Raw genomic sequence first — 26850 nt, 5'->3', positions numbered from 1 at the left:
CTCCCGGAGGCTCCGCCCCTGCGCCGACCGTTGCTAGGCGGCAGGAAAGCGCCCGCTCAGTGTGGGCGGTGTGCGGGGGCGCGAGGAGGGAGGTGCCCGGCGCCGCGCCGCTCTGGGAATCGGCCTTCGCGTCAGCGATTGGACGCCCAGCGACTTGGGCTGGGAATCCTGTGCTCCGAGGACGCCTGGCGGGGGCGCTCGTCCGGTATCGGGAGGCTTCGAAAGTCTCACTGCCGGAAGCAGCCGACCTCTGGGGCCTGGATTTATCTCACAAAAGGTTTTCAGATTTTTTTTTTTTTTTTACCGTGGGATGGAAGTTCCTAAGGTTTTAAATTTAATCTAATTTGCCATGTCCTTTACTCTCGAAAGGCCCTGGCTTTTTTTCCCTTTAAATTACTTAACATATGCCTGTCACTGGGAATCAAATGTCCCTTAGTACTACTAGAAATAGAATAATTATTTTATTAACAAGAATAGCAAATCCTAATGTAGTGTTTACTATGTGCTCAGCTCTGATCTAAGCTCCTTACACCTATTCATGTAATATTTCCAACAATCCAGGTAGGTGAGCATTATTATTCCCAGTTTTGTAGATGAGGAAACGGAGGCCACAGAGAAGTAATTTGTACAAGGCCACACAGAAAAAGTGGGAACCCAGCATCCAAACCTAGGTAGTTTTTCAGTGCCTTTAAAGCCTGTGATCTCACCTAAATCATTGTTATAGCGTCTCATAATTGGGGTTTCATATTTCAATCTGTATGATGCTTCCTCACCCCGTACAAAGTGTAAATTCATCCAGGCGGCATCTGGCAGATTTTTGTGGTTTGTGTGGTTGGCATGTCACTGCCTTCCAGCCCAAGACCAAAGACAAGTGTTCAGCCACTTGTAATTGAACAAGTTGAGTATACGTCTCATTGCTGTGAGGAAAACTCGCATCATCTTGGCACAATGGAGCTTCTCAGTAAGGGAGTGCTAGAAAGACATATAGTAAGATTTGGGGTTTAGTTGGGTGATATGGGAGCAAATTCAAGTAAGCCTGGCTTTGCTCTGGGTTGGGTGGTGTCAGGAAGCCAGGGTAACACCAAAGCCCAGCTGTGAGTGCCAGTCTAACTCTCAGATGTTATGGGCTGATTTTCTCTTGGTCAGGAGAATTGTATACTCAAAGCCATCCCCATCCGTATCCCTAAAGACAAATATTGAGAAGACTCTGAAGGCTCTGCATCGGTGATGGAATGTCGCATGCATATAAAAGTGTGAAGTATAGTGATAAATCAGGGCAGGAGTTCTCAATTCAGGGGATGTATGAACTTAGATGGGAAAGAAATTACAACTTTATTTTCACTCATCTGTAACAGAACTGTAGCGTTTCTTTCAATTATAGTGTAGGCAATAAAGCACAATCGTATCAGCGGTACCTGCGACTTTGTCACCAGTAGAAAGCACAGATGTTTTCATATAATGTTACAGTCATGGTGGACATCTTGACATACCATTTCTGCTCCTCACCACTTTACAAGTACAGTAGTTTTTAGAACTCTCATTGTATTTAATGCATAAAGAGAACAAATTCTTATAATTTTGATTTTGAAAATATTTTGACGGTGATTTCAATATAATTGAGTCCTTTGTGATCCTATGTATTTTATGTTATGCATTTATAAAACATAATTCGTCAGGGTGCCTGGGAGGCTCAGTCAGTTAAGCATCTGACTCTGGATTTCGGCTCAGGTGATGATTTCACGGTTCGTGCGTTCGAGCCCCGTGCACAAAGACTGCTTGGGATTCTCTCTCTCTCTCCCTCTCTTTCTGCTCCTCCCCAACATGTGCACACACACTCTCTCTCTATAAATAAACTTCAAAAAATAAATAACATAATTCTTAGAAGGAGTCTGTCCAGGGGTGCCTGGGTTGCACAGTCAGTTAAGTATCTGACTCTTGATTTTGACTTAGGTCATGATCTCAGAGTTGTGGGATGAAGCCTGCTTGAAATTCTCTCTGTCTCCCTCTGCCCCTCTCCCCAATTCATGTTCTCTCTCTCTCTTAAAAAAAAAAAAAAAAAGAGTCTGTCCACATGGGTCCATGGCACCAAAAGAAAAGATAAAGAGGCCCTGCTTTAGTAGAAGAGACTAAGCAGTGACTTAGAATTTGGGAACTGCATCCAAACTGGAGTAATGTGTCAAAGGTGGAAAACCAAAGGTGGAATCAGTTCATTTAGTACACAGCCTCTCACTTTACCATGGAGGGAGCTGAGCTACAGAGAGGTTAAGGAACTTGCCCAAAGTCTCACAGCTATTCCATGATAAAATCAGGACGGAAAGTTCTTAGACATGCGTGTAAAAACCTTCCACTCTCACTAGGCATGGGAGACTCCGTAGTTAGCAAGATGCCTCCGACCCTCAACGAGCTTATTGGGGTGACAGCCAAGAAAACAAATTATGATGCAATATGAGAAGTACCGTAAAAGAAAAACACGCACGGTATTGTGGGACGTTGGAGACAGGGTGAGCAGTTGTATGAAAAAGAGCACTTCAGAGAAGAGGCATCAATTAGCTGGGGTCTTGAAGCCTGAGTTGATGTTTGCTGGTGGTAGAGAAATCACTCCAGGGAGAGGAAATGGCATGATCACTGGTACAGGTGTGTAAAACATTGACTGATTTTGGCAACAAGTTCTTGCTCTCACAGTCTGGAGAGGAATGCTGATGAAAGTTGGTATTTTGATATTTGAGAGAGTAGACAGTACACTGAGAAAAGCCTGGAACACTATTCTAAAGAGTCTGGACTTCAGTGTGGAGGAAATGAAGTGTCCCTGAAAGATTCTAAGTTAGGGAGTGAGAAGGCTAGTTTACTGTAAGGTCTACAGAATTAACTCAGCTGCAATGTGGAGAGGGACTAGCTGGACGCACAGACTGGAGACTGAGAGTCTAGTTAGAAGGCTATGGATAGATCTGCTTGTCTTTTCCATGTACCTCAGAATATTTTTAGTGCATAAAGCATGTAAACTGTGAGCAACATTAAGAGATCCATGTTGCCTTTCTTTTTGTAAAGGGCTCTGGAATTAGCCCAGCAATCATATGGCCGTTGAGTTTTGTCCAAACAGTGCAATAATATAGATTATGACCTCAAATGCTGAATCTGTGTACTTTCAGAGTACTTCTTCATAGGAAAATGAAGCGCTTGAAGCACTTCTCAAAGGCATCAGTGACTGATGTTCCGAAACCAGATAAGCCAGGCTCAGGAAAAGACCACAAAGTGCATTTGCCAAATACTGTAAAGGGAAAGGAACTACAACAGTAAGTAGCCATCTTTCGCCCTTTGTCATTTTCCACAACGGGTCAGTTTCCATACGGTATTTACGGTATTTACCCAGCTAACATCAAACACTTCTTGTTTTGTAAATTAGAGGGTTTTTTGTCTGTTTTAAAATTACTTTTGAATTGAATAGTAATTATTATAATTATAGTATTTCATAATTTGCAAAGCATGTTAACACACATTTCTTTGATCCTGACAACTCTGTGAAGCAGTCTTATTATTACATTTTATAAGTGAGGAAGCAGCCACTGGGAGAAGGTAAGTGATTTGCATAAGGTTAAACAGCTAATGAATGGCATCAGCAAGGATTTAAAGCTTTGTTTCCATACTCCAGGCCTTCTCTACTCTGTCTTATAGTCTGCATTTGCCAGCTACTGGTGACATTATATAAGAGTACCTATCTCTCTTTGCATGCAGCCTTATGAGGGGTAATGACGGAATTGGGGGGGGGGGTTGGAAAGGGTGATCCCTACAATTCACTAGTGCTGATGCATGATCAAAAGTAAAATAATTCTGTGACCTGACTGGGATGAGCCTGGTTCAAGCGAAGATCAGAGAAGGGAGTTTCTTTTTTTAGGGCATAGTTGTCTGTTCCCAGAAGAAAATTAGACCTACTATAACTTTGAGTATTCTACATGCTCTTTTCATAGCACTTGGACTAGTCAGACAGTGTTTTAAAGAACTAACTGTTATTAAACAGTTAATGGAATCATTTTAGGTTATGGATGTTTCTAGAAAGCAGGTTTGTCCCTTCACACGTTTTTATTTATAATATATATGCCTTTTGCTGATAAAGCTTTAGCTGGGGCTTTTTTTTATATCTCAAGGGAGATATTCTCAAATATTTTATATCCTCATTCTGACTAGATCTGCAAATGACCACATCCAAATGTTCCTCATTAGGTCAGTGGGGGATGGGAGAGTGCAGGGGGAAAAAGCATAAATTCAGAGTTCCCCAAGATTTTAGGAAAATGAAAACTACTTCACTCACCTTAACTTCTTTTTGTCCCTCTCAGAACTAAAAAGGATATTTCAGCCCAAAGGATACAGAGAGCCTGGTTATCTTATATGGACAAAACAATATTTCACCTCCTAAAGCACACAATTCGTGCAGCAGTATGTATTTTGCTTTTTGTTTTCTCTGGCAGATTTAATTACTTATAAGCCTAAAGGTCTGTTAAGTAAAGATAGAACATGGAACCTTTTTTTAAATCTCTTCTTTTTGAATCTAATAATAATGCATGCGGTTCTAGGATTGTCCCAAACGAACATTTCTGGATTTATTTGTAAATGACGTGGGTGCCTATCATTTCTTTTTCTGAAACCAAAATAAGATCATTAAAAACTTTCAATTTCTTACATGAAGATGCAGGCTGGTGATCATCAACAAGAAAAATCGCTCAATTAAAAGTGCCCTTACCAGGGCTCCTGGATGGCTCAGTTGGTTAAGCGTCTGACTTTGGCTCAGGTCATGATCTCACGGTTTGTGGGTTCGAGCCCCGAGTCGGGCTCTGTGCTGAAAGCTAGCTAAGAGCCTGGAGCCTGCTTCAGATTCTGTGTCTCCCTCTCTCTCTGACCCTCCTCTGCTCATGCTCTCTTTCTCTCTCAGAAATAAATGAAACATTAAAATTTTTTTAAATAAATAAATAAAATAAAAGTGCCCTTGGGGCGCCTGGGTGGCTTAGTCGGTTTAGCTTCTGACTTTCGCTTGGTTCATGATCTCACGGTTTGTGGGTTCGAGCCCTGCGTCGGGCTCTGTGCTGACTGCCAGTTCAGAGCCTGGAGCCTGTTTCAGTCTGTGACTCCCTCTCTCTCTCTGACCCTCCCCTGCTCACGCTGTCTCTCTCTCTCTCTCTCCTAAAAATAAAAATTAAAAAAAAAAAAGTGCCCTTACCTTCCACCCAGCAATTTCACTTCTAGGAATCCATTCTACAACATATGTTCCATTTCATCGCAGTATTGTTTGTAACAGCAAAGAAAGTAAACCAAATAATGTCCACCTATGGGATGCTGGTTAAATAAGCAGTGGTGCTTTCACAGTGTTAAACGTAGCAGCCTTGCATGTGATTCTGTGATATAAACAAAGGTAGCCAGGATGGCTTATGTGAGAAAAGGCAAGTGCAGGACAGTATGAGTAATATGGTCCTATTTAAGAAAAAAGCAAAAGCAAAAACAAAAACACCCCAAAAGTGGATACCCCCGCCCCCACTCTCCCAAAGAACAACTCTGGCAATGCCAGCAGAGTATTAAGCTCTCCTTCATACAGTACCAAGTATTCTAAGCATCTCACCCCTGATTACAATAGTCTATAATTAGTAATAGTCACATTAAGGGAATTTTAGCAGCTCTGAGCAGTTTGTACACTTCTTCACCATCTGACCCACAGACCCATTTCTGATGCCAGTAAAAGCAGAATCCCTCAGAGAAAACCCACTCAAGTAAACGGGTACCATTTCAGGTCCATTACCCATTCATTGTCTTCACATACGGAACTTGCATTTAACTATCATAATACTGGTTTTGGTATCACTTTAGACTCTTAGAGTGACAGAAAGAAGGAAATTAATTCTTTTTTTAAAAGTCTGTTATCCTGACATTTCAAGTTCCTACCTTGCATTAATAATGCTTTGTCATTCTAAAAGGCCTTTGGTGTACATTTTTATGTGATTGTCATAGGCATAAATGTTGGCAGGGTTATATGGGGGCAGGGAGTGGGGGCTTTAGAGTCAAGAAGATCTATGTTTGCATCCTGGCTTGCCCATTTATTACCTGTGTGCCTTTGAATAAGTTACAGACGTTCCCAGAGTTTCAGCCTGCTCACTGGAAAGATAGGAATGATAATATTGAATAATATTGCTGAGGTGTAAAGATGAAATGAGGTTATGTATAGAACACATTGACAGAGTATGTGGTATATAAAAGGTGCTTAAAAGCTAGTGACATTACTGTTATTTTCCTCATTTTAAGTGATTCGTTCAATATCAAATATTTGTTAAGCACCTGCTGTATTCCAAGGACTGCATTAGATCCTAGGAATACATGGTAAATTGAAAGACACTATCCCATACCTTCACACATATTACAGTCTAGTAGAAGACACAGATTAGTTTATAGTTAATTACAGTACATTGTGAAAAGTGTTGTCAGAGGGAAGAAACAATGCCTGGGATCTCAACGAGAAACACCTACTCAAACTTGGAGGCTAAAAGGATGAAGTAACTGACTCAAGGCTACACAGGTAATAAATGAAGGAGCCAAGACTAGAACCCAGGTCTTTGGAACACCAAGTCTGGTGTACTGTTCACTTTACCATGCCACCTCTGTTATTTTCAGTAAATTACGTCTGGGCAGGGTACCATTTTCCATTTAATAGCATCATCATCCATTTCAGGAGCTTCATCTGACACATGAAATACTGAAGGAAGTGAGCCCCTTAGAGGCTAAGCTTGTGAAAGATCCTAGCCTGAAGTGTAAAGTCAGATTCAGGTAATATTTCTATACTGATTTATTGCAAGAAGCACTTCGTTAAAATGAAGAAACCTTAGAAATTTATATTCTTAAGTCCTCATAAGTTCTCAGGGTATAATTACAGAGTAAGTGTGTTGTTCTTATTTACATTTATTATGCGGAGAAACAGAGGCTTGACTCTTGGCCAGAAGTTGCCTTGAGAGCGGCCCAGCTTCCATGATGTGTCCAGTGTGACACACGAATGAGAATAGTTGTGGGCGCACACACCGAAGTGTGGCTTTTTCATCTTGGTAATCCATTCCGTTACCTGTTCTTTCTGTGCTCTGGTGTAGCCTTTACCCCGCATGCAGGAAACTATGGGAGCTATATCTTAGGTACACGGAGGAGAAGTAACTAAGCCCCCAGCCTGATGCCAGATGACTAATTTTTGGTCTTTATTTCAGATTTAGTGGTGAAACATTTCCACCTGTCATCGTATTTAAAATTTTTCTCCATACCGAAGGCCATGGTTACAAGTATTTCAGTGGAAAAAAGTTCTTAAAGCCATCAAGTGAGGTGATGTTTCATGATGTACATTTTATGTTACTTTAGCTTCTTAACATCTGTGTAGCATCTGAATTGCACTTGAAATGTACAGACTAAGTTATTTCACTATTAAACAGCCCAGCAGGCGGGTAGTATTTTTTTAAGCATCATGTTTCAGAGTGTCTCTGTTTATTATCTAAAAAATATTTGGAATGAATTATTTATATATGGCTCTAAAAATACTCATCACTTTTCTTTGTATTAAAATTTTGGGGGTGCCTAGGTGGCTCAGTTAAGCGTCCGAGTTCAGCTCAGGTCATGATCTCAGGGTTCGTGGGTTTAAGCCCTGCAACACCCCAAGTTCTCGGTATATATACTGGTACATATACTGTAATTCTATCTACAGCATAGGAATCATCTGAGAATCTTGTTAAAATGTAGTTTCTGAGGTGCCTGAATGACTCCATCGGTTAAGTGTCCAACTTCGGCTCAGGTCATGATCTCATGGTTTGTAAGTTTGAGCCCTGCATTGGGCTTTCTGCTGTCAGCACAGAACCTGCTTTGAGTCCCCTGTCCCCCTCTCTCTCTGCCCCTCCCACACTTGTTCTCTCTCTCAAAATAAATACACTTAAAATATGTAGTTCTTGATTCATTAGATCTGTGACGGGACCTGTGATTCTGCATTTCTCACTGGTACCTAAGTGCGGCCACTGCGGCTGGCCCATGGACCCCACTTTTAATAACAAGGATCTGTAGTGTAGGTTTTGCTCCTTTGGCCCTTATACATGACATTAATTAAGGAACACATGTGCATTCTCATACTTAGCCTTTTATAAACTGTACATCAAAGGCTATTTTCCTGTAGGGTTCTGGAAATATTTTACATGAAAAGTATGGTCCATCTGAAATCATCAGTAATGGAATGTGTTCAGGATAGAAGACCATACAGCCTGGGAGTTTCTTTTCTTTAAATATATTTATGCATTTATTTTAAGGAAGGGGGGAGGGGCAGAGAGCGAGGGAGAGAGAGAATCCCAAGCAGGCTCCACACCATCAGCACAGAGCCCGATGCTGGACTCAAACCCACAGACTGTGAGATCACGACCTGAGCCAAAATCAAGAGGCAGACGCTTAACCAACTGAGCCGCCCAGGCGCCCCTGGGAGTTTCTGACCAGATCCGGGATGTACAGCATTTATTCTCTGAAGAATATTAGAAAGAAAAAGAGACTGCTTTTCTTTGTGTTCTCAGGCAATATCAGGGAAAATCAAATTCAGTTTCAGAATGTATCAAATGGACTATGTGGTTTCATATGGAATATTGTGTTCCAGAAACAATATTTGTTCACGTACATAGAATAACTTCAAATGCAAAAGTTGATATTTATCCTACATTCAAGGAATAAATCCATGCCACATTTATGTACAGAATAAGCGTATCGTTGTTCTTATAAAATGTCATCAGTTCTTGGTTTTCTGAGGTTACCTAATGAGACTTTTCCAGGAACTGAAAGCCTCCTGAATCTGCCCCTGGTGGCCCCTACTGTCCACAGGCTGGAGCAAATGAGAAACTTAGAGGTCGTGACTGGAAAGCACTGTGTGTATATTTAAAACTCATTAAAATGCTGTATAATAACTTCAATTTTTATTTAAATTACAAAGTAACTGTTTGAAAAAAAGGAAATAGCACAGAGATTTTTTTAAAACGAAAACTGTCTCGTGCCTTTCCTCTCTGTGCTGTGACTTTCACTTTCCTGGGGTGATCACTGTTAATAGTGTACTGTGTATCCTTTTTTTTTTTCCAAAAAAATACTTACACAAATATATTTTTAAAAATTTTTGTTCTTATTATAAAAATGTGATAGTACTATTTAGTTTGAGTTTTTCACTAAATATTCTAAGGAGATTTAAATGATCAGAACATGAGAGAACAGTTTAGAGTTCCTTTTTTCCTTTAGTTCAGCTTCATAACAAACTCTGGTAACACTTGGATACATGGTTGATAGAAAAGCTGTAGAAGTAGAATTTTTCTCCCTGTAAGTTTACTCAGGTCCTTTGAATGTAGAAATTGTGTGTTTAGCAAACTGATCCAACTTTTCTAAGTTCACTTCTTTCTCTTTTTTTAAAGATTTTATTTTATTATTTTTTAAATATTTATTTACTATTGAGAGAGAGAGAGAGCAGGAGAGCAAGCATAGGGGAGGGGCAGAGAGAGAGAAGGGAGACACAATCCAAAGCAGGCTCCAGGCTCTGAGCTGTCAGCACAGAGCCTAATGCAGGGCCCGAACTCATTGACCGTGGGATCATGACCTGAGCCAAGGTCAGACACTCAACCAATTGAGCCACCCAGGCACCTCTTAAGATTTTATTTTTAAGTAATCTCTACACCTAACATGGGGCTTGAACCCACAACCCCAAGATCAAGAGTCACATGCTCTATGAACTCAGCCAGCCAGGTGCCCCCACTTACTTCTTAATATGAAATAAATAAGTCAGTTTTAGTTCAGACATGTAATCTAAGTTCCCTTATGAAGAAGGGGAGTGTCACAGAGTTTTGCTATTGTTCTCTCTTTCCCCTAGTTGTTGTTTCCATTTCTAGTTTCATTTCCTTACCATTTCCCAATGGTATGTCTCACGTTCTCTCTCTCTCTCTCTCTCTCTCTCTCTCTCTCTCACACACACACACGCGCGCGCGCGCGCGCGTTAAAACAAGTGAAAGGATTTAGAATAGCCTAAACCACTTTAGAGAAGGACAAAGATTTACATTAGCTGATTTCAAGACTTAAAAAGCTGAAATGATCCTGACAGTGTCGTGAGGGCATAAAGAGACATGTAGATCAGTGAGATAGGGTAGAGAATTCAGAAATACACCCACCCATACATGACCAACTGATTTTCATCAGAGGTGCCGAGTCAGTTCAAATAGTGCTAGAACAATCAGATAGCCACATGGACAAAAAAGAGATCTCGCTTCAGTTACCTACTTCGATGATCTATTTTCAGGCCAATGCTTATTTTCAGAGGGTTGTCACTATAGTTCATCCTCCCAGTATATTTAGAATATTCTAAAGCCTTGCAACTCAGAGTGTGATCTACAGACCCGCAGCACTGGCATCCCTTGGAACTTATTAGAAATGTGGACTGTCAGGCCCCACCCCAGACCCACTGAATCAGCACCTGCATTTTAACAAGACCCCCCAGATGACCAGAGGCACAATGGAGTTTGACAAGCACTAAAGGTGCCCGCCGCACACACCATGGCCTGGAATGCCTCTGACTGCCTGCCAGTTCTTAAACATTAACATCCAGCAACCATTAGTTTAAACTGAAGATCCCTGTTCTTTTTGAGCATTGGGCATGTATGTAAAAAGGAAAAACATTATTATTAATATTAGGTGCCCTTATTGAGTGCTATCAAATACTATGTTAAACGTTTTGTGTGCATTATCATTTCATTGTCATAAACTCTAGAATGTACAGCCTGTTGTTATCCTCAGTTTTAAAGGACTAAGTAACTTAAAAACATCCCACATCTAGAAAGTGAAGGAACCAATATCCCAGTAATCCCGAGTCCAGAGCCTGCGCTCTTAACCACTCTTGAGTCAGGAGGCCCGCTAAGTGTGTTATCTCACACGGCCCCCTGATGACTCCGGTGAGGTGTGCCCATTCCGTCCGCGAGGAAGCTGGAACTTGCAGGGGCTTGTCAGAAGCCCAACCGAGATTCGAATACCTCTCAGTCTGTCCGCTGCCCCGTGCACACTTGGACACTGAAACAACACCAGCGGTTGTGGTGGTTTTATTAGTTCTGAGCCTTTACGTCATTGAACTGCTCCAAACCCAGACAGGCGGCTCCCGTGCAGACACCAGCTAGTGCTAGCTTCTGGAGAGAGAATTCCCAGGTGGCCGGGGAAGTGACTTGAGATAGTAGGGTAAGTTGACAAGCACAGGTGTTGATCTGGGCCAGCATGGAGCTGTAGGGCAGTGGGGGCTTCTGGGCCACAGTGATGCCAGGTATCAGAGGAGGTGTCAAATTTAGAGATGCCCCCTTTGACCTTTTGACTCACCCACTAAGAATGGAACCTGCCTCTTGAATTCTAGTCTGATTGGCTGCTGTCCTGGGCTTCTTGCTGAGTTTCCTCCCTTCCCCTTCACCTGGCGCTGGGCTCTTCTCTCCCATCCTCCCTTCCTACCCAGAAGTACTTTCCCGAATCTGGCCATAGACGGCAGATGCTTGAGAAAGAACATCCTGGCCGTTGGAGGGCAAACTTTTTTCAAACCCCTGTCGCAAGTGGGCAGTGAGCCTGCCCTGCGCTGCCAGGCATAGGGTTTTCTTGGCTGGATACTGGGCTGGGCCCGACACAGCAGAGCCACACAGCTGAGGTGCTGTGCAAATAAGGAAACTGGGGCTTGGAGGGATTGTGGGTGGTGGCTGAGTGGAGTAGAGTGGGGAGGAACTGACAAGAAGTACTCTTACTAAGTAACTCGAGCTAAAGTAAAATACGGTTATATCTAAAGAAATCCTCAAAGCAGAAATTATATGGCTTTCAGACTTGTTCACTATACATTTTATTTGCCTTTACCTCTAGTATCACTGTGAAGATGGTTAATGAGAACCCACAGGAAATTAATTGCAAGAAAGCGTAATGGAGATCTGTGCCAATACTGCCTTTTCTTTAGATGCGTAGTGTATAAAGAAACTAATGAAACAGAAAACAAAGATGATCTGCCTAAAGGAAGGTTCCATCACATAAGCTGTTTCTGTCCCTTCCGGATGGCACATTAGGACTAAAACTACAACCATTTGAATATTCTTTCCTTTCCCATACATGTCTGTGTGCTAAGCTTTGGAATTAGAAAAATAAATTAAAAAGAAATATCCTCAATAACAAAAGTGAAAATTGAAATGGGAAATACATTCGGACTCGTTGTTACATTGTGTGTTAAGTAAAGAAGAACAGAGGTTCCAAATTTCTATCCTGTCTCAGCCGGCCTCATATCTACATTATGACACAGAGTTCCCATACTTTCACAAATACACATTCTGAGATACAAAGGAAAAGAGAGACTAATCTGGAATCCAAAGATATTTGGATTTTCATCTAGGCCAGTCTCCCTTCTCATAAACATATGCTTTGTGGCAAGAAGCACAGATATGTAATATAAATATGTGTTAGAGGAGTCAGCACATACTTATGGGGGGTGGGAACAAGGATTGGGGAGTACTTGTCTCTACTCCCAGTCTATGTATAGCTCTCAGCAAAGGATGGGTGGATGTGGAAGGGTACGGTGCAAATAGGGCCGGGTGAGATTGGGACCTCCGTATTTTCCATCATTCCTCTCCCTCTGCCCTCCCAGGTGCTTTCCTTGAGTACAAAATGCTGACATTTCAGACAGAAAAAAAAAAAAAAAAAACGCTTTGCTCCTCTCTGGCCACTGAAAATGCAGTCTGAAAGAGAGGGAAGTCTAAGCAATCTGAAACGTCCCTGTTTCCATCTGGGGGTGAGGGATTAACTAACACATGAAAGAGAGGCGGCCCCAGTGACTCCTTTCAGTGCAGTTCCTAGGGCGACCTATGTAATAACCAAGGACGTTTTCTCTGCCTTGACAGCACGAAGGACGTTAGAGATTTGTTTTGTTTTTTTAAGGGAAAAGAATGTTTTTTTTTTTAAGGGGGAAGAACAGATTTTTAAAAAATGTGGTTCTCTGAGGACTGTAGACTCAGTACTGCTCCAGCTACATTTTAAAACTATGTGGACATGGTTATGGAAACAAATTTTAAGTGGTTTAAAAATTTCTATACAGTATTTTCTTTGTAAATACAGTCTTTTTATTGACCAGCAAGCTGCCAGAAGGAAAGAACAAGATTTCATGTGTTTATCAGAAGCAAGATGGGAAGTGTGCCCTGATAATTACTGCTGTTATACTACTGTTTTAAAAGTCTCTTTTCTGTTTTCTTTGTAGGCAGTGGCTGATGCTTGCAAAATGATGGGGAAAAAGAAATTTTGTCATCAAGTTATGGAAGATGAACGTTTTTTCCAGAAGTTCAAAATAACCGATGAAATTGATATTGTCACCCTGAAAGATTACATGCAAGTAAGGAATTAAGATTTAGATATTAGAAACAACAATTTTAAAAAAGCCTTCTGGCCTTGTACTCCAAGAAGAAAGGATCATACCTGTTTTTTCACTGTGGCAAGAGACACACAATATAAAATTTACCATTTTATTATCTTATCTTATTAATGTTGAGTTATTTTGAGGGAGTGCACATGAGCGAGAAAGGCGGGGAGGGGTAAAGAGAGAGGGAGAGAGAGAATCCCAAGCAGGCTCCATGCTGTCAGCACAGAGCCTGACATGGGGCTTAAACTCACAAACTATGAGATCATGACCTGAGCCAAAACCAAGAATCAGATGCCTAACTGACTGAGCCACCCAGGTGCCCCGAAGATTTACCATTTTAAATGGTACAAGTCACTGGCATTAAATACATTCATGATCTTGTGCAAACACCACCCCCCTCTAGTTCCAGAACCTTTTTGTCACCCCAAAAGGAAACTTCATAGCTACTAAGCTGTCACTCCTCACTCTTCCATCCTTCTAGCCCCTATCAACCACTGAGCTGCTTTCTGTCTCCCTGAATTTACCTATTCTGGGTAGTTTGTATTAATGGAGTCATATAATATTTGGCTTTTTATTATATGTCATATAATATTTGACATGTAATATGACATATAAATTGACATATATGACATATAACATTTGGGGAGTGATAGCTCCTGAATGTGGCCTTTCTTTTGGGGGTGACGGAAATGTTTTGTAGTTAGATGGTAGTGATACAGTGTTTATTTACTAAAAGCACTGAATTGTATACTTTAAAGTGGTTAAAATGGTGAATTTTATATTATGTGACTTTTATCTCAGCAAAAAAAGTCAAAAAGTCAAACACATGGTGCTAAAATAGTGCAAGATGAAGATGTGACCTAGTAATGAAGGGTTCTGTTATTGTTTGGATGCCGCGTGCTACAGGTAAGAGGATATTCCCAGCCACAAGAGGCTTAAACAACAAAAGACATTTATTGTCTCCTGTCAGGAGTGCGCAGATAGGTGGGTCCTGGGCCGGCTAATGCAGCAGCTCGAGGACGTCAGGGTTCTGGGTCAGCCGCCCTCCAGTGCTCTCAGTCTTCCTTCACATGGTAACAAGATGACTATCACATTCTCAACGTCCTCCAAAGGCAGGAACAAGGGGACTCCTAAGCCTCATTTTCCTTTTTATCTCAAGGAGAGAAGTCTTTGCCAGAAGCCCCCAGCAGACTTCCGCTCAGGTTCCTTTGGTCAGAACTGGATCCCCTGCTCCCCCTAAACTAATCACTGATAAAGGGACCCGGGAGCCTCTTCCATGACTGACTTCAAACAGTCACGGTTCATATGCTGGGGCCCTCCTTCCTGGAACATATTACTGCCCCATACTTGAAAAACAACACAGGGCTCTGGAGGCAAGGGAGAAGTGGGAAATGGTGGACGGGCAGGCAGTCAACAATGTGTCACGGCCTCAGTCTGGGGCCGAGCAGGTGTTGCGCCCCAGGCAGAGCCTCTGTAGCCGGAAGAACCACAGGGCCTGAGAGCAGGTCTGTCGGGCTGGAGAAGAGAGAGCAGAGACTTTGGCGTGTCGGCGGCCTGGAGGGCTGGTAAGAGAGCTTCAGGAGGCCCTTTGGACCAGAGTGAGGTGTCTTTCTTTTTCTTGATCCTGTGTGCAACCAGAAGCTGGTGCAGTGTGTTAAGAAACAAGGTGATCTAATCTGGTAAGGGAAGAGATCCGTGTGGCTGCAGCACAGAGGATGGATTCGAGGACAGCAAGAGCTTCCTCCAAGTTTGGATGCTCCTGCTGTATTTCAGGGGAGATGGTGGTATCTTGGTGGAGGGCGGTGAGGCTAGAGCCACAAGAGATAATTAGAGAAGAAAATGAGTGGGGCCTTGGTGACAGGAAGGCGAGCTAAGGGAGGGTGTCCAGCATGGCTCCTCGGTTTCTGGTTTGCATAACAGGTTGGACAGCATTGCTAAATCAGGGAACTTAAATGAGATACCTAAATAATAATAATAATAATAATAATAATAATAATAATAATAATAGCAAATGCTAATGCAATACCAACTCCTTTTGTTCTCATAACAATCCTAAGAGGTAGGTACTATTATTACCGCCACTTTTTACAAGTCCTAAAGAAACAAGGGATCCCAAAATTCTAGCTCATAATAACTATTCACTCAGTTGCATCAGTATCACACATGAAATTACTGCAGTGCCTTAAAGACTCCCAGTCATGTTTTCTTTCCTTCAGAGCCTTAACCTGGAAAATGAGAGAATTGAACCAGGAAATAAGTAGCGCTTGGGGATGCCAACTGTCTTTGCTAAGGACATGGGTCACATACTTGCAGACTGTGGCTATGCCAAGGATTGGTGTCATAGAAAGAAGTCCCCAGATAGACATATTGGGAGAGAGAGAAGTGATGATTACTGACATTTATTGAGCTCTTTATGGACACAGCCCTGTTTTTAGCTCTTTATTTGCATATTATCTCCTTCAATCTTCAATTCTGTAAATTATGTGACCCTTTAACAGATGAGAAAAATGGAGTTTAATAAGATTTTTAAAAACTTGCCCAAGGTCACATAGCTAAGTTCAGAGTAGGTCATTGACGGTTCTGAGATGTTTACCCATTTTACTACTACACTGTCAGCAAGGAAAGCATACAGACAGTGCTCCCTTCTCACGGTAGTGCAGGGCCCTAAAAACGACCATGCATGGGTGCCTGGCTGGCTCAGTCAGTGGAGTGTGCAGGTCTTGATCTCAGGGTTGTATGTTCAATCCCCATATTGGGTATAGAAATTGCTTAAAAATAAAATCTTTAAAAAAAAAAAAAAAGACCGTGCAAGCTGAAACCGTGCAAAGCAAATTTAATAATCAATGGTAAAAAAAATCATGATTGTTTCATGCCTTTAAAAAAAATCTTGTCAAAACATTAAAAACTCTCTTGCTATTTGTTATATAGGAAAATGGGGAGAAAAGCAAAACATTTACCACACTATAATTTAAAACATTAGGAACACTGAGGATCAAAAGTGTTTTATATGTTTGTGAAAAACATATCAACTGTAAATATACTAAAAACCATTGAGTTGTACACTTTACATGGGTGCATTATGTGGGATGTGAATGCCAATAAAGCTTTAAAAAACAGTTTATCGGGAGTAGTTTCAACAGTGTTTGCCTTCTTGTTCTTCTCATGTAACTTACGATATGTAGTGAGCGTTTCTTCTATGCCTCAGTGAATCATCCTGCTCCTTTTCTTTTTTTGATAGAATTTATTGTCAAATTTATTGGGAGGAACACCCAGTACTCATCCCAACAAGTGCCCTCCTCCATGCCCATCACCCACTTTCCCATCTCCCCACCCCCATCAATCCTAAATTTAGATTACCTACCAACATTATATCCTTTGCACTTTATTTAAAAAATTTTTATGTTTATGGCAATGAGAAAGAATGAAATCTGGCCATGTGTAGCAACGTGGATGGAACTTGAGGGTGTTATGCTGAGCGAAATAAGTCAGGCAGAGAAGGACAGATACCATATGTTTGCACATATAGGAGGATTAGGAGGAACTTAACAGAGGACTGTGGGGAGAAGAAGGGGAAAAATACTGGGGTAGAGGGAGGGAAGCAAACCATGAGAGACTCTTGAATGCCAAGAACAAACTGAGGGCTGATGGGGAGGGGAGGGGAAGGGAGGGTGATGGGCACGAAGGAGGGCATTTGTGGGGATGAGCACTGAGTGTTATATGGAAACCAACTTGACAATAAACTATTTAAAAATTTTTTATGTTTATTTCTTTATTTTGAGAAAGAGAGAGCGAGTGAGGTAGGAGCAGAGAGAGAGGGAGAGAGAGAGAATCCCAAGTGGGCTCCACACTGTCAGTGCTCAGCCTGACTCAGGGCTTGATTATGATCTGAGCTGGAATCAAGAGGTGGATGCTCGAGGTGCCTGAGTGGCTCAGTCAGTTAAGCGTTGCACTTCGGCTCAGGTCATGATCTCATGGTTCGTGGGTTCAAGCCTCGCATTGGTCTCTGTGCTGACGGCTAGCTCAGAGCCTGGAGCCTGTTTCAGATTCTGTATCTCCCTCTCTCTCATACCCTCCCCTGCTCACGCTGTCTCTCCCTCCCAATCGCTCTCTCTCTCTCAGAAATAAGTAAAACATTAAAAAAAAGTTTTTAAAAAGAGTTGGATGATCAACCGACTGAGCCCCCCAGGTGCCCCTATCCTTTGCACTTCAAATGTTGTGAAATCTCTCAAAGTTCCTGTACTGTGAAGTATCTTTTTTGTCAGCGTCACTTCCTCTGAGACAGCTTCATCCTTGTTGTCACAACCACTTTCCTCATTTATGCTGGTAAGTTCACCTTCACCGAGTTCCTCTATCTGCCCATCAACAAGCTCTTGAATGACGGCAGTGTCACTATCCCCTTGGTCACCTATTTCTTCTAGAACTTCATTCACATTTCCAACATTATCGCTTTTTGTTTCTCTGCTGGCTTGTTCTTTTGATTATCCTTTTTGTTTGTTTGCTTTTTGTTTTTTGGTAAATGTCACGTGCGCTTATCACTGGGAGACAAAGAGGTGATGCAACTACATACTTTGCTGTGTGTGTGTGAAGTGAATAAAGCAGATCCAGATAAACCAATCACTGACACACTTTGGAAGAAGGGACCTGACTTGTCACTAATCACCATGCACCTCTATTATTCATGTAGTCGTCTATGGACTGAAGAGCTCTCAGCAAAGTTTGCATTTTATACTATTACTAAGTTATACTGTGGAAACTGAAATGGAAAACTGTTGTTGGAGGATTGGGCTTATTCAATCGAATAGTAGTGATGAAAATTTGTACCTGCCTAAATAATCAAAAGAAAAACTGCTTGTGTGTGTGTGCATGTGTGTGTGTGTGTGTTTGTGTGTGTGTGTGTGTGTGATATCCCCTAAATGCCTACCTGATATTCTCTTTCCCAGAATTGTAGACCCTCTGACCCTATTCCTTTTATTTATTTATTTCAAGTTGTTTTTAAGTTTTAAATTTATTTTTGAGAAAGAGTGTGAGTGCACAAGTCAGGAAGGGGCAGGAGGTGTGGACAGAAGATCTGAAGTAGGCTAGCTACACTGACAGCAGAGGGCCAGATGCGGAGCTCAAACCCACGAACCACAAGATCATGACCTGAGCCGAAGTCAGACAATTAACCAAATGAGCCACCCAGGTGCCCCTGGCCCTATTTTTATTTTTTTTAAATGTTTATTTATTTTGAGAGACAGAAACAGACAGAGTGCCAGCAGGGAAGGGGCAGAGAGAGAGGGAGACACAGAATGTGAAGCAGGCTCTAGGCTCTGAGCTGTCAGCACAGAGCCCAACGCGGGGCTCGAACCCACGAGCAGTGAGATCATGACCTGAGCTGAAGTCCAACGCTCAACCGACTGAGCCACCCAATCTCCCCTCTATTTTTATTTCTTAAATGAACATTTTATAAGGTTGAATTGATTATATGTATTTGCATTTTAACTTGTAATATAAATTCAGAAAATAAATAAAAGTGGGTTATCTATGAATACTACAAATGAAAATAGTGAAATTTACCACTTAGTACCAGAGATGAACTCATTATTTCTAAGAAGGCTTATGCCAGTGTCCTCTCAACCAAGCATGCTAGGAACAAGTACCACGAGGTATGCAGATCATACATTTGCCATTAAAATATAACTCAGCCGGTTAGGCGTCCGTCTTCGGCTCAGGTCATGATCTCACGATCTATGAGTTGGAGCCCCGCTTTGTGCTCTGTGCTGAAAGCTCAGAGCCTGGAGCCTGCTTCACATTCTGTGCCTCCCTCTCTCTCTCTTTGCCCCTCCCCTGCTCTCTCTCTCTGTCTCTCAAATATAAAAAAAACAAAAAAAATTTTAATGTTTATTCATTAGATAAAGATTTCATGAGTGTGGTACTGTGTACGTGATACTGTGTGACAAAGACCCTGCCTTCTGGGGAGGCGGGGCTGGGGGGGCAAGTGCCCAGATAGCTAAAACATAAAGTAGTCAGTAGGAAGCCATAGAAGAAAGTTGCCGATAACGTTCAGGGTTGGGATCAAGGAATGCTTTTTGAATGAAGTCACATTGGACATTTGAATCTTTAGAAATGTGTCTAAAAACATTCTAGAGTCCCCGTAACCAATGATTCTTCCCTATTTTTTCCATATAGTACTCCAGTCTTCTGGACGAGACCCCTGCATTTTATGGTGGCAGAAATAACTGCTGGCGAAAATTAAACCTCAAAAACATCCCCAGGACAATGATAATATATGACATAGTTCATTATGCAGAGTCTGGAATAATCTCAAACCGTCTACAAAAAGAAATGAAGTATCTATTACAGAAGCCACAGACAGAAGAGATGCATGAGCACCAGCTACAAATTGTTTCTGAAGTTAGGTAAAAGTGGGGCGCCTGGGTGGCTTAGTCGGTTAAGCGTCCGACTTTCGCTTAGGTCATGATCTCGCGGTTCATGGGTTCGAGCCCCGCGTCGGGCTCTATGCTGACTGCCAGCTCAGAGCCTGGAGCCTGTTTCAGTCCGTGACTCCCTCTCTCTCTGACCCTCCCCTCCTCACGCTGTGTCTCTCTCTCTCTCTAGAAATAAAAAAAAAAAAAATGAAGTTAGGTAAAAGTGACATTTTACCGGGTTGCAACACTAGGAGCATTTCTGAAAATGTTCACGTTCTGCCAAATAGCTCATGAAAGATAATAATAGAGCATATGGGAGAAACAGGGTTGGGCCAGATTGCTCAAAACTTATGCATCTTTGTAAACAGAACACTAACAAAAAGGACAATTGGAACCTGGGGAGATAACTTGTACCACCAGACAGGCAGTTCAGGATGGCTGGAGGCCATCACGGAAAACATGAAACATGTACAACAATCGAGTGGAAATGCTGGCGTCTCTTTAATTAGAGCAGATAGTGGGCGCGGAGCTAATGCAGATGGAAGTGCGGCCCTGGGCTAGTGCAGGTTGCCTTGTAAGGGGACTCGAGAGTCTGAGAGTCCGTGCAACCTGCCAATAACCAACCTCCCCTCCCCCAAGGCGGGAAGTATGGTGGCGGGGCCCTAAGGCTGAGGAGTGCCTCTGTGGGGAGGGAGTCTTAGAGGCAGGTGCTAATTCTCGTTTTCCTAAATATGTTGCCTGTGCCTCACAGAGCTGGGGACCTTCTTTCCTTTTCTGCCGAAGGTTATAATTCTACTCTTGCTATCCTGGCTCTCCTTTTTGAAGACAAATTGCATGTAAATTACAGTGACATTATTCCCTTCTTTAGCAATAGCATGTGAGCCAATTCACATCATAGAAACTCATGTTGTAGCAGAATAGACTGTATTATGATCTGAAACAGTATGCACAGAATATGACTGTTCTCATTATATTCCTTTTTTCTTTCTGTTACAAGTCTCACCTAGCCCATCTTATTTACAAATGAAGCTTGCTTTCTTAAGAAAAAGAAAAAGATAATCAGATTGAAGAGGATATATTGGTAGTCGATTTCCACAGAGTCACTTGAAATGAAAAACTACTCTGTTAGTACACGAAGAAGACACTGGTGACCCAGGATCAGGCAAACACTCTGCTTTTTTTCAGGGCTAGAGATGAGTGGTGCTGACCCAATAATATAATTTAGCTCATGTATTTTATGATCAAAGCTATACATTTGCCAGACAGATGGCCTGGTGTAGGGTGCAGTCTGTCATCATGAAATAGATTTTCTCTAACTCATCCATAAACGCACTGAATATAGAACTTAACCCTATTACCACCAAGGTCAAATAAATGATGTAATTTTCTCTGCCACAATGTATAACCCTAAGCTCCTTGCTATTTGAACTCTTGCTACTGATCTTCTAAGAATGAATCACTGGAAGAGCCAAATTAAGTAGCCAAATTCTAAATCAATTAAAGAGGGAAAAGTACTTTCTTACAGGTTTCTATGAATGCATTATTAAATTGGGATCTCCTGGGAGATCACATATTTGAGTATGAGTAGTTTATTTGGGAGGTGATCCTCAGAACCATCAAGGAAAGGGACACAGGGAGGGGTAGGCTGCCTAAACAGTGTGTGTTAGCAAGCGAGTTATCTCTGCGGGTAAGTCGAGTTTCATCCCTCCTGGGACTGTCCAAGCCATTGTAGAACACGATACTCAACTTATCCTGCGGGGGCAAGGGAGTTGGGATATTTATACACCAATGCCCAGCAGTCATTGGCTAAACACTGCTTAGGAGAAGAGCTATTAATTCTTGTGCACTTTCTCCACACATGGGCTCTTGTTTTCACAAGCAAGCTCCCAGGCTGAGTGAGGTCGATGCTGTCAGTTGGGCATTGGGCCTGTGTGCTTTCCAGTGGTAAGGCCGAGGCCAGGGCACCACCTGTATCTGATCCCAACACTCATAAAAACAGCTTGTTTTTTCAGCCATTATGAAATGTACTCGTTTTTTGTATTAGTATATGCTATATTAAAAAATTATTCAAGTGGCTACTACACAGTGTTTTCCAGGAAAACTGATTTTAAATTGATACCATGTTTTATAATTTTCATCATCATTGTGGTCTGCATCCTCATTTATACAACCTTCATAGGTGGCAGATAAAGAACTATGCTCTGAAATTTAAGCAGAAATGATAACTTTGGCCTAAAAAGTTACATGCAATACTGCTCCAAAAACTGAAGTCTATGATAAATTTGCTAGAAGATGCTTTGATAAAATAGGGAACTTGCTTTACATTTAAATGTTCTTTTGTGCATTTTTTTCTGTCTATAATACAAATCTTTTCTAGATGCCCTACATCCTTTCCAACTATCCAACCTTTGTATCGGCCCTACCGACAACAGAGTCAAATTAAGCATCTGGGTCGTCGATCCAAGCAAGCTCAAATGAAAGTTGAAAAAATGAAAAAAGCATATAAGATGGCTAAAGAAAAAAATGCTTCTGTGGGGACTGTAAGTTAAACTTGTACTGAATTCATTGTTCAAACTGTAAGTAATTCTACTTCTATAAGTAGAATTTTCCTAACCTCCAAGTTCAAGGTTGAAAGACCCTTGGTATCTTACTTAGATAGTCTAAAGCTATGTTCCTCTTGGTGCCACATGTTTTAAAAATTCTTAAACAATAGAGCTAACCTGACAAATACCAGCTGTTTGGGCTCCGCATCAGTATGAGGTGCCAAACGACAACAACAGCAACGAAAAATTGTCGTCTCTGTACATTGACACTGTCAATTCAGCACGACACTGTTCAAAACAAAAGCCATTACTATCTAAACTTATAAAAGCTATATGTGTAAAGTCACCCTCAGTACATTCCCTTGACAACTAACATGTGTTGATGTATTACTTTGTAATTTTTAAAGAATCTACTCTAAGTTTTTTACGATGAGGCTAAGTATAAAGAGTCACTATGAAAACAAAGTAGTAAAAACCAAAATTTTTTTTCACTTTTATTTATAATTCTGCCTAGGACCCACAGACAGATACACCACGTACAAAGCAAAAACAGTCAGTCATCTCCTCCCCATCTTTTGACGTCGTGAAAGCTGAACCCATGTCAGATGAGGAATTGAAAAAGGAAGAAAAGGAATTATTTGCCTGGTGTCAAGAGTTGTGTATTAATAGTTCTCCATCATATTAATGCACAGCTAAATGATAGAAACCCAAATTATTTAACAGTGTGCTTGTCCTGCTAATATGAGTATTAAAAGGACATTGAAATCTCAACAAGCTCTTGGGATGCTCTCTTAACCAACTGTGTGACTGATTTTTAAGCTCTTTTTGTATTAGCATAAGTATAAATATTTTTTTACTGACAAAATTTTAATCTGAAAAAATTAGTTCTTTTTAAGTATGATTTATTGTCAGATTGGCTTACATACAACACCCAGTGCTCATCCCAACAAGTGCCCTCCTCCATGCCCATCACCCATTTCCCCCTCCCCCCCCTTGTCCACCCTCAGTTTGCTCTCTGTATTTTAGAGTCTTGTTGTGGTTTGCCTTCCTCCCTCTCTGTTTGTAACTATTTTTTTTCACTTCCCTTCCCCCGTGGTCTTCTGTTAAGTTTCTCAGGATCCACATATGACTGAAAACATGATATCTGTCCTTCTCTGACTGACTTATTTCACTCAGCATAATACCTTCCACTTCCATCCTCGTTGCTGCAAATGGCATCATTTCATTCTTTCTCATTGCCAAGTAGAATTCCGTTGTATATATGAACCACATCTTCATTATCCACTCATCAGTTGGTGGATATTTAGGTCTTTCCATAGTTTGGCTATTGTTGAAAACGCTATGAACATTGGGGTAAATGTGGCCCCTATGATCAGCACTCCTGGATCCCTTGGGTAAATTCCTAGTAATGCTATTGCTGGGTCACAGAGGAGTTCTATTTTTATTTTTTTTTATTTTTTTTTTCTTTATAGCTATCCACTTTATTTTATTTTTTTTCTTTATAGCTATCCACTTTATTTATTTTTTTTTTACAAATAGTTTATTGTCAAATTAGTTTCCACATAACACCCAGTGCTCATCCCCACAAGTGCCCTCCTCCATGCCCATCCCCCCCTCCCCCCCACATCCATCAGTCCTCAGTTTTTGTCAGCATTCAAGAGTCTCTCATGGTTTGCCTCTCTCCCTTTCCCCCACCATTTCCGCCCTTCTTCTCCCCCTTGTTCCTCCGTCAAGTTCCTCCTAATCCTCCTATACGTGCAAACATATGATATTTGTCCTTCTCTGCCTGACTTATTTCGCTCAGCATAACACCCTCAAGGTCCATCCATGTTGCTACACATGGCCAGATTTCATTGTTTCTCATTGCCATGTAGTATTCCATGGTATAGATAAACCACATCTTCTTGATCCATTCATCTGTTGATGGACACTTAGGCTCTTTCCATGTTTTAGCTATTGTGGAGAGTGCTGCTATGAACATTGGGGTACATGTGCTCCTATGCGGAGTTCTATTTTTAATTTTTTGAGGAACCTCCACACTGTTTTCCAGAGGGGCTGCACCAGTTTGCATTCCCACCAGCAGTGCAGGAGGGTGCCCGTTTCTCCACATCCTCACCAGCATCTATAGTCTCATGATTTGTTCATTGTAGTCACTCTAAATGGCATGAGGTGATATCTTAGTGTGGTTTTGATTTGTATTTCCCTGATGATGAGTGACGCTGAGCATCGTTTCATGTGTCTACTGGCCATCTGGTTGTCTTCTTTGGAAAAGTGTCTATTCACGTCTTCTGTCCATTTCTTCACTGGATATTTTGTTTTTCAGGTGTTGAGTTTGGTAACTTCTTTATAGATTTTGAATACTAACCCTTTATCTGATTTGTCATTTGCAAGTATCTTCTCCCATTCTGTCAGCTGCCTTTTAGTTTTGCTCATTGTTTCCTTTTCAGTGCAGAAACTTAATCTTGATGAGGCCCCAATAGTTCGTTTTTGCTTTTAGTTCCCTTACCTTTGTAGATGTGTCAAGCAAGAAATTGCTGCGGCTGAGGTCAGAGGTTGTTGCCTGATTTCTCCTCTAGGGTTTTGAGGGTTCCCTGTCTCACATTCAGGTTCTTTATCCATTTTGAGTTTATTTTTGTATATGGTATAAGAAAGTGGACTGCAGGGCTGGTTCAATATTTGCAAATCAATCAATGTGATACATCACATTAATAAAAGAAAGGACAAGAACCACATGATCCTATCAATAGATGCAGAAAAAGTATTTGACAAAATACAGTATCCTTTCTTAATAAAAACCCTTGAGAAAGTTGGGATACAAGGAACATACTTAAACATCATAAAAGCCATATATGAAAAACCCACAGCTAATATCCTCAATGGGGAAAAGCAGAGATTTCCCCCTGAGATCAGGAACACGACAGGGATGTTCATGCCCACCACTCTTGTATAACATAGTGCTGGAAGTCCTAGCCTCAGCAATCAGACAACAAAATGAAATAAAAGGCATCCAAATTGGCAAAGAAGAAGTCAAACTTTCACTTTTTTCAGACAACATGATACTCTACATGGAAAACCTGAAAGACTCCCCACCAAAAGATTGCTAGAACAGATACATGAATTCAGCAAAGTCGTAGGTACGAAATCAATGTACAGAAATCAGTTGCATTGTTATACACCAATAATGAAACAACAGACAGAGAATTAAAGAAACTGATCCCACTTACAACTGCACCAAGAACCATAAAATACCTAGGAATAAATCTAACCAAAGGTGTAAAAGACCTGTATGCTAAAAATTATAGAAAGCTTCTGAAGGAAATTGAAAAAGACACAAAGAAATAGAAAAACATTCCATGCTCATGGATCAGAAGAATAAATATTGTTAAAATATCTATACTACCCAAAGCAATCTACACATTCAATGCAATCCCAATCAAAATTGCACCGCCATTCTTCTCAAAGCTAGAACAAACAATCCTAAAATTTGTATGGAACCACAAAAGACCCTGAATACCCAAAGTAATATTGAAGAAGAAAACCACAATGGGAGGCATCACCATCCGAGACTTTAGCCTCTACTACAAAGCTGTCATCATGAAGACAGTATGGTATTGGCACAAAAACAGACACACAGACCAGCGAAATAGAATAGAGAACCCAGAACTGGACCCACAAATGTATGGCCAACTATCTTTGACAAAGCAGGAAAGAGTATCCAATGGAAAAAAGACGGTCTCTTTAACAAATGGTGCTGGAAGAACTGGACAGCAACATGCAGAAGAATGAATAAATTATTTCTAGTAGGTGCCCTCAAACTAGCTGTATACAGTTTGAGTCAAGAAATGGTGTGCAAATTAGTCCCTGGAACTTTTATTCAATTTTGATTTTCCTTCATTTTTGAAAAACATCTGAACAGGCCATGCTTAGCATAAATATCAGAATTCACAGAATACAATGCTACTCTTGAGTCAGTTTCCAGTTCCTTTTTTTATAAAACTGGCATGTCGTTTTCACAGAGCACCTGGTGAATGACCTATTCTAAATTATAATAAAAATAATAATGAATTTGTTGCTACAGTAGGCATGACATAGCATACCTCATCATTATCCAGGATTGTGAGGACCCGGGCAGAATGTTGTGTCTGCTTTAATGTTGTATTTCAATATTTTTCAAATATAAAAATTGTTTTAGGGAATATTCATCAATTTCCTTTTGAATTGATAATCTTGTTCTTGAGAGAGTATAAATTATTGATACTTTTTGTGATCTAGGCTATTGGATTATATCAAACCTTACCAGCAGCTATGATAATTAAACAAAGTGCAATCTTTATTGAATTTTAAAAACACAATTTTTTATTTTGTTTAAAATTTAAAATGTGGAGGTCAACTGCTGATTTAACTCAGGCAAAACAGCCCATAAATGGATCTCATTTGCTTTTAAAACATTCTCTCTCTTAAAAAAATTTTTTTAATG

The 26850-nt window shown here is 41.0% G+C and overlaps 1 protein-coding gene across 1 annotated transcript; it reads left to right on the top strand.

Annotated features, from left to right (window-relative positions):
* Positions 1 to 54: 54 nt before the first annotated feature.
* On the top strand, positions 55 to 22379 carry CUNHXorf58 (chromosome unknown CXorf58 homolog). Its single transcript, XM_039222649.1, has 8 exons — positions 55 to 277; positions 3147 to 3290; positions 4329 to 4428; positions 6704 to 6798; positions 7224 to 7335; positions 13265 to 13396; positions 19592 to 19821; positions 22208 to 22379. Exons 2-8 carry the CDS (start codon positions 3166 to 3168, stop codon positions 22377 to 22379), a joined length of 966 nt encoding a protein of 321 aa, XP_039078580.1. The 5' UTR covers positions 55 to 277; positions 3147 to 3165.
* The last annotated feature ends 4471 nt before the right edge of the window (positions 22380 to 26850 follow it).

The sequence above is a fragment of the Hyaena hyaena genome, unplaced genomic scaffold (assembly GCF_003009895.1).
Source record: "Hyaena hyaena isolate Hyena2069 unplaced genomic scaffold, ASM300989v1 scaffold_1171, whole genome shotgun sequence".
NCBI classification, from domain to species: Eukaryota; Metazoa; Chordata; class Mammalia; order Carnivora; family Hyaenidae; genus Hyaena; species Hyaena hyaena.
The sequence above is the reverse complement of the archived record's forward strand: the minus strand, read 5'-3'. Positions and strand labels throughout refer to the sequence as shown.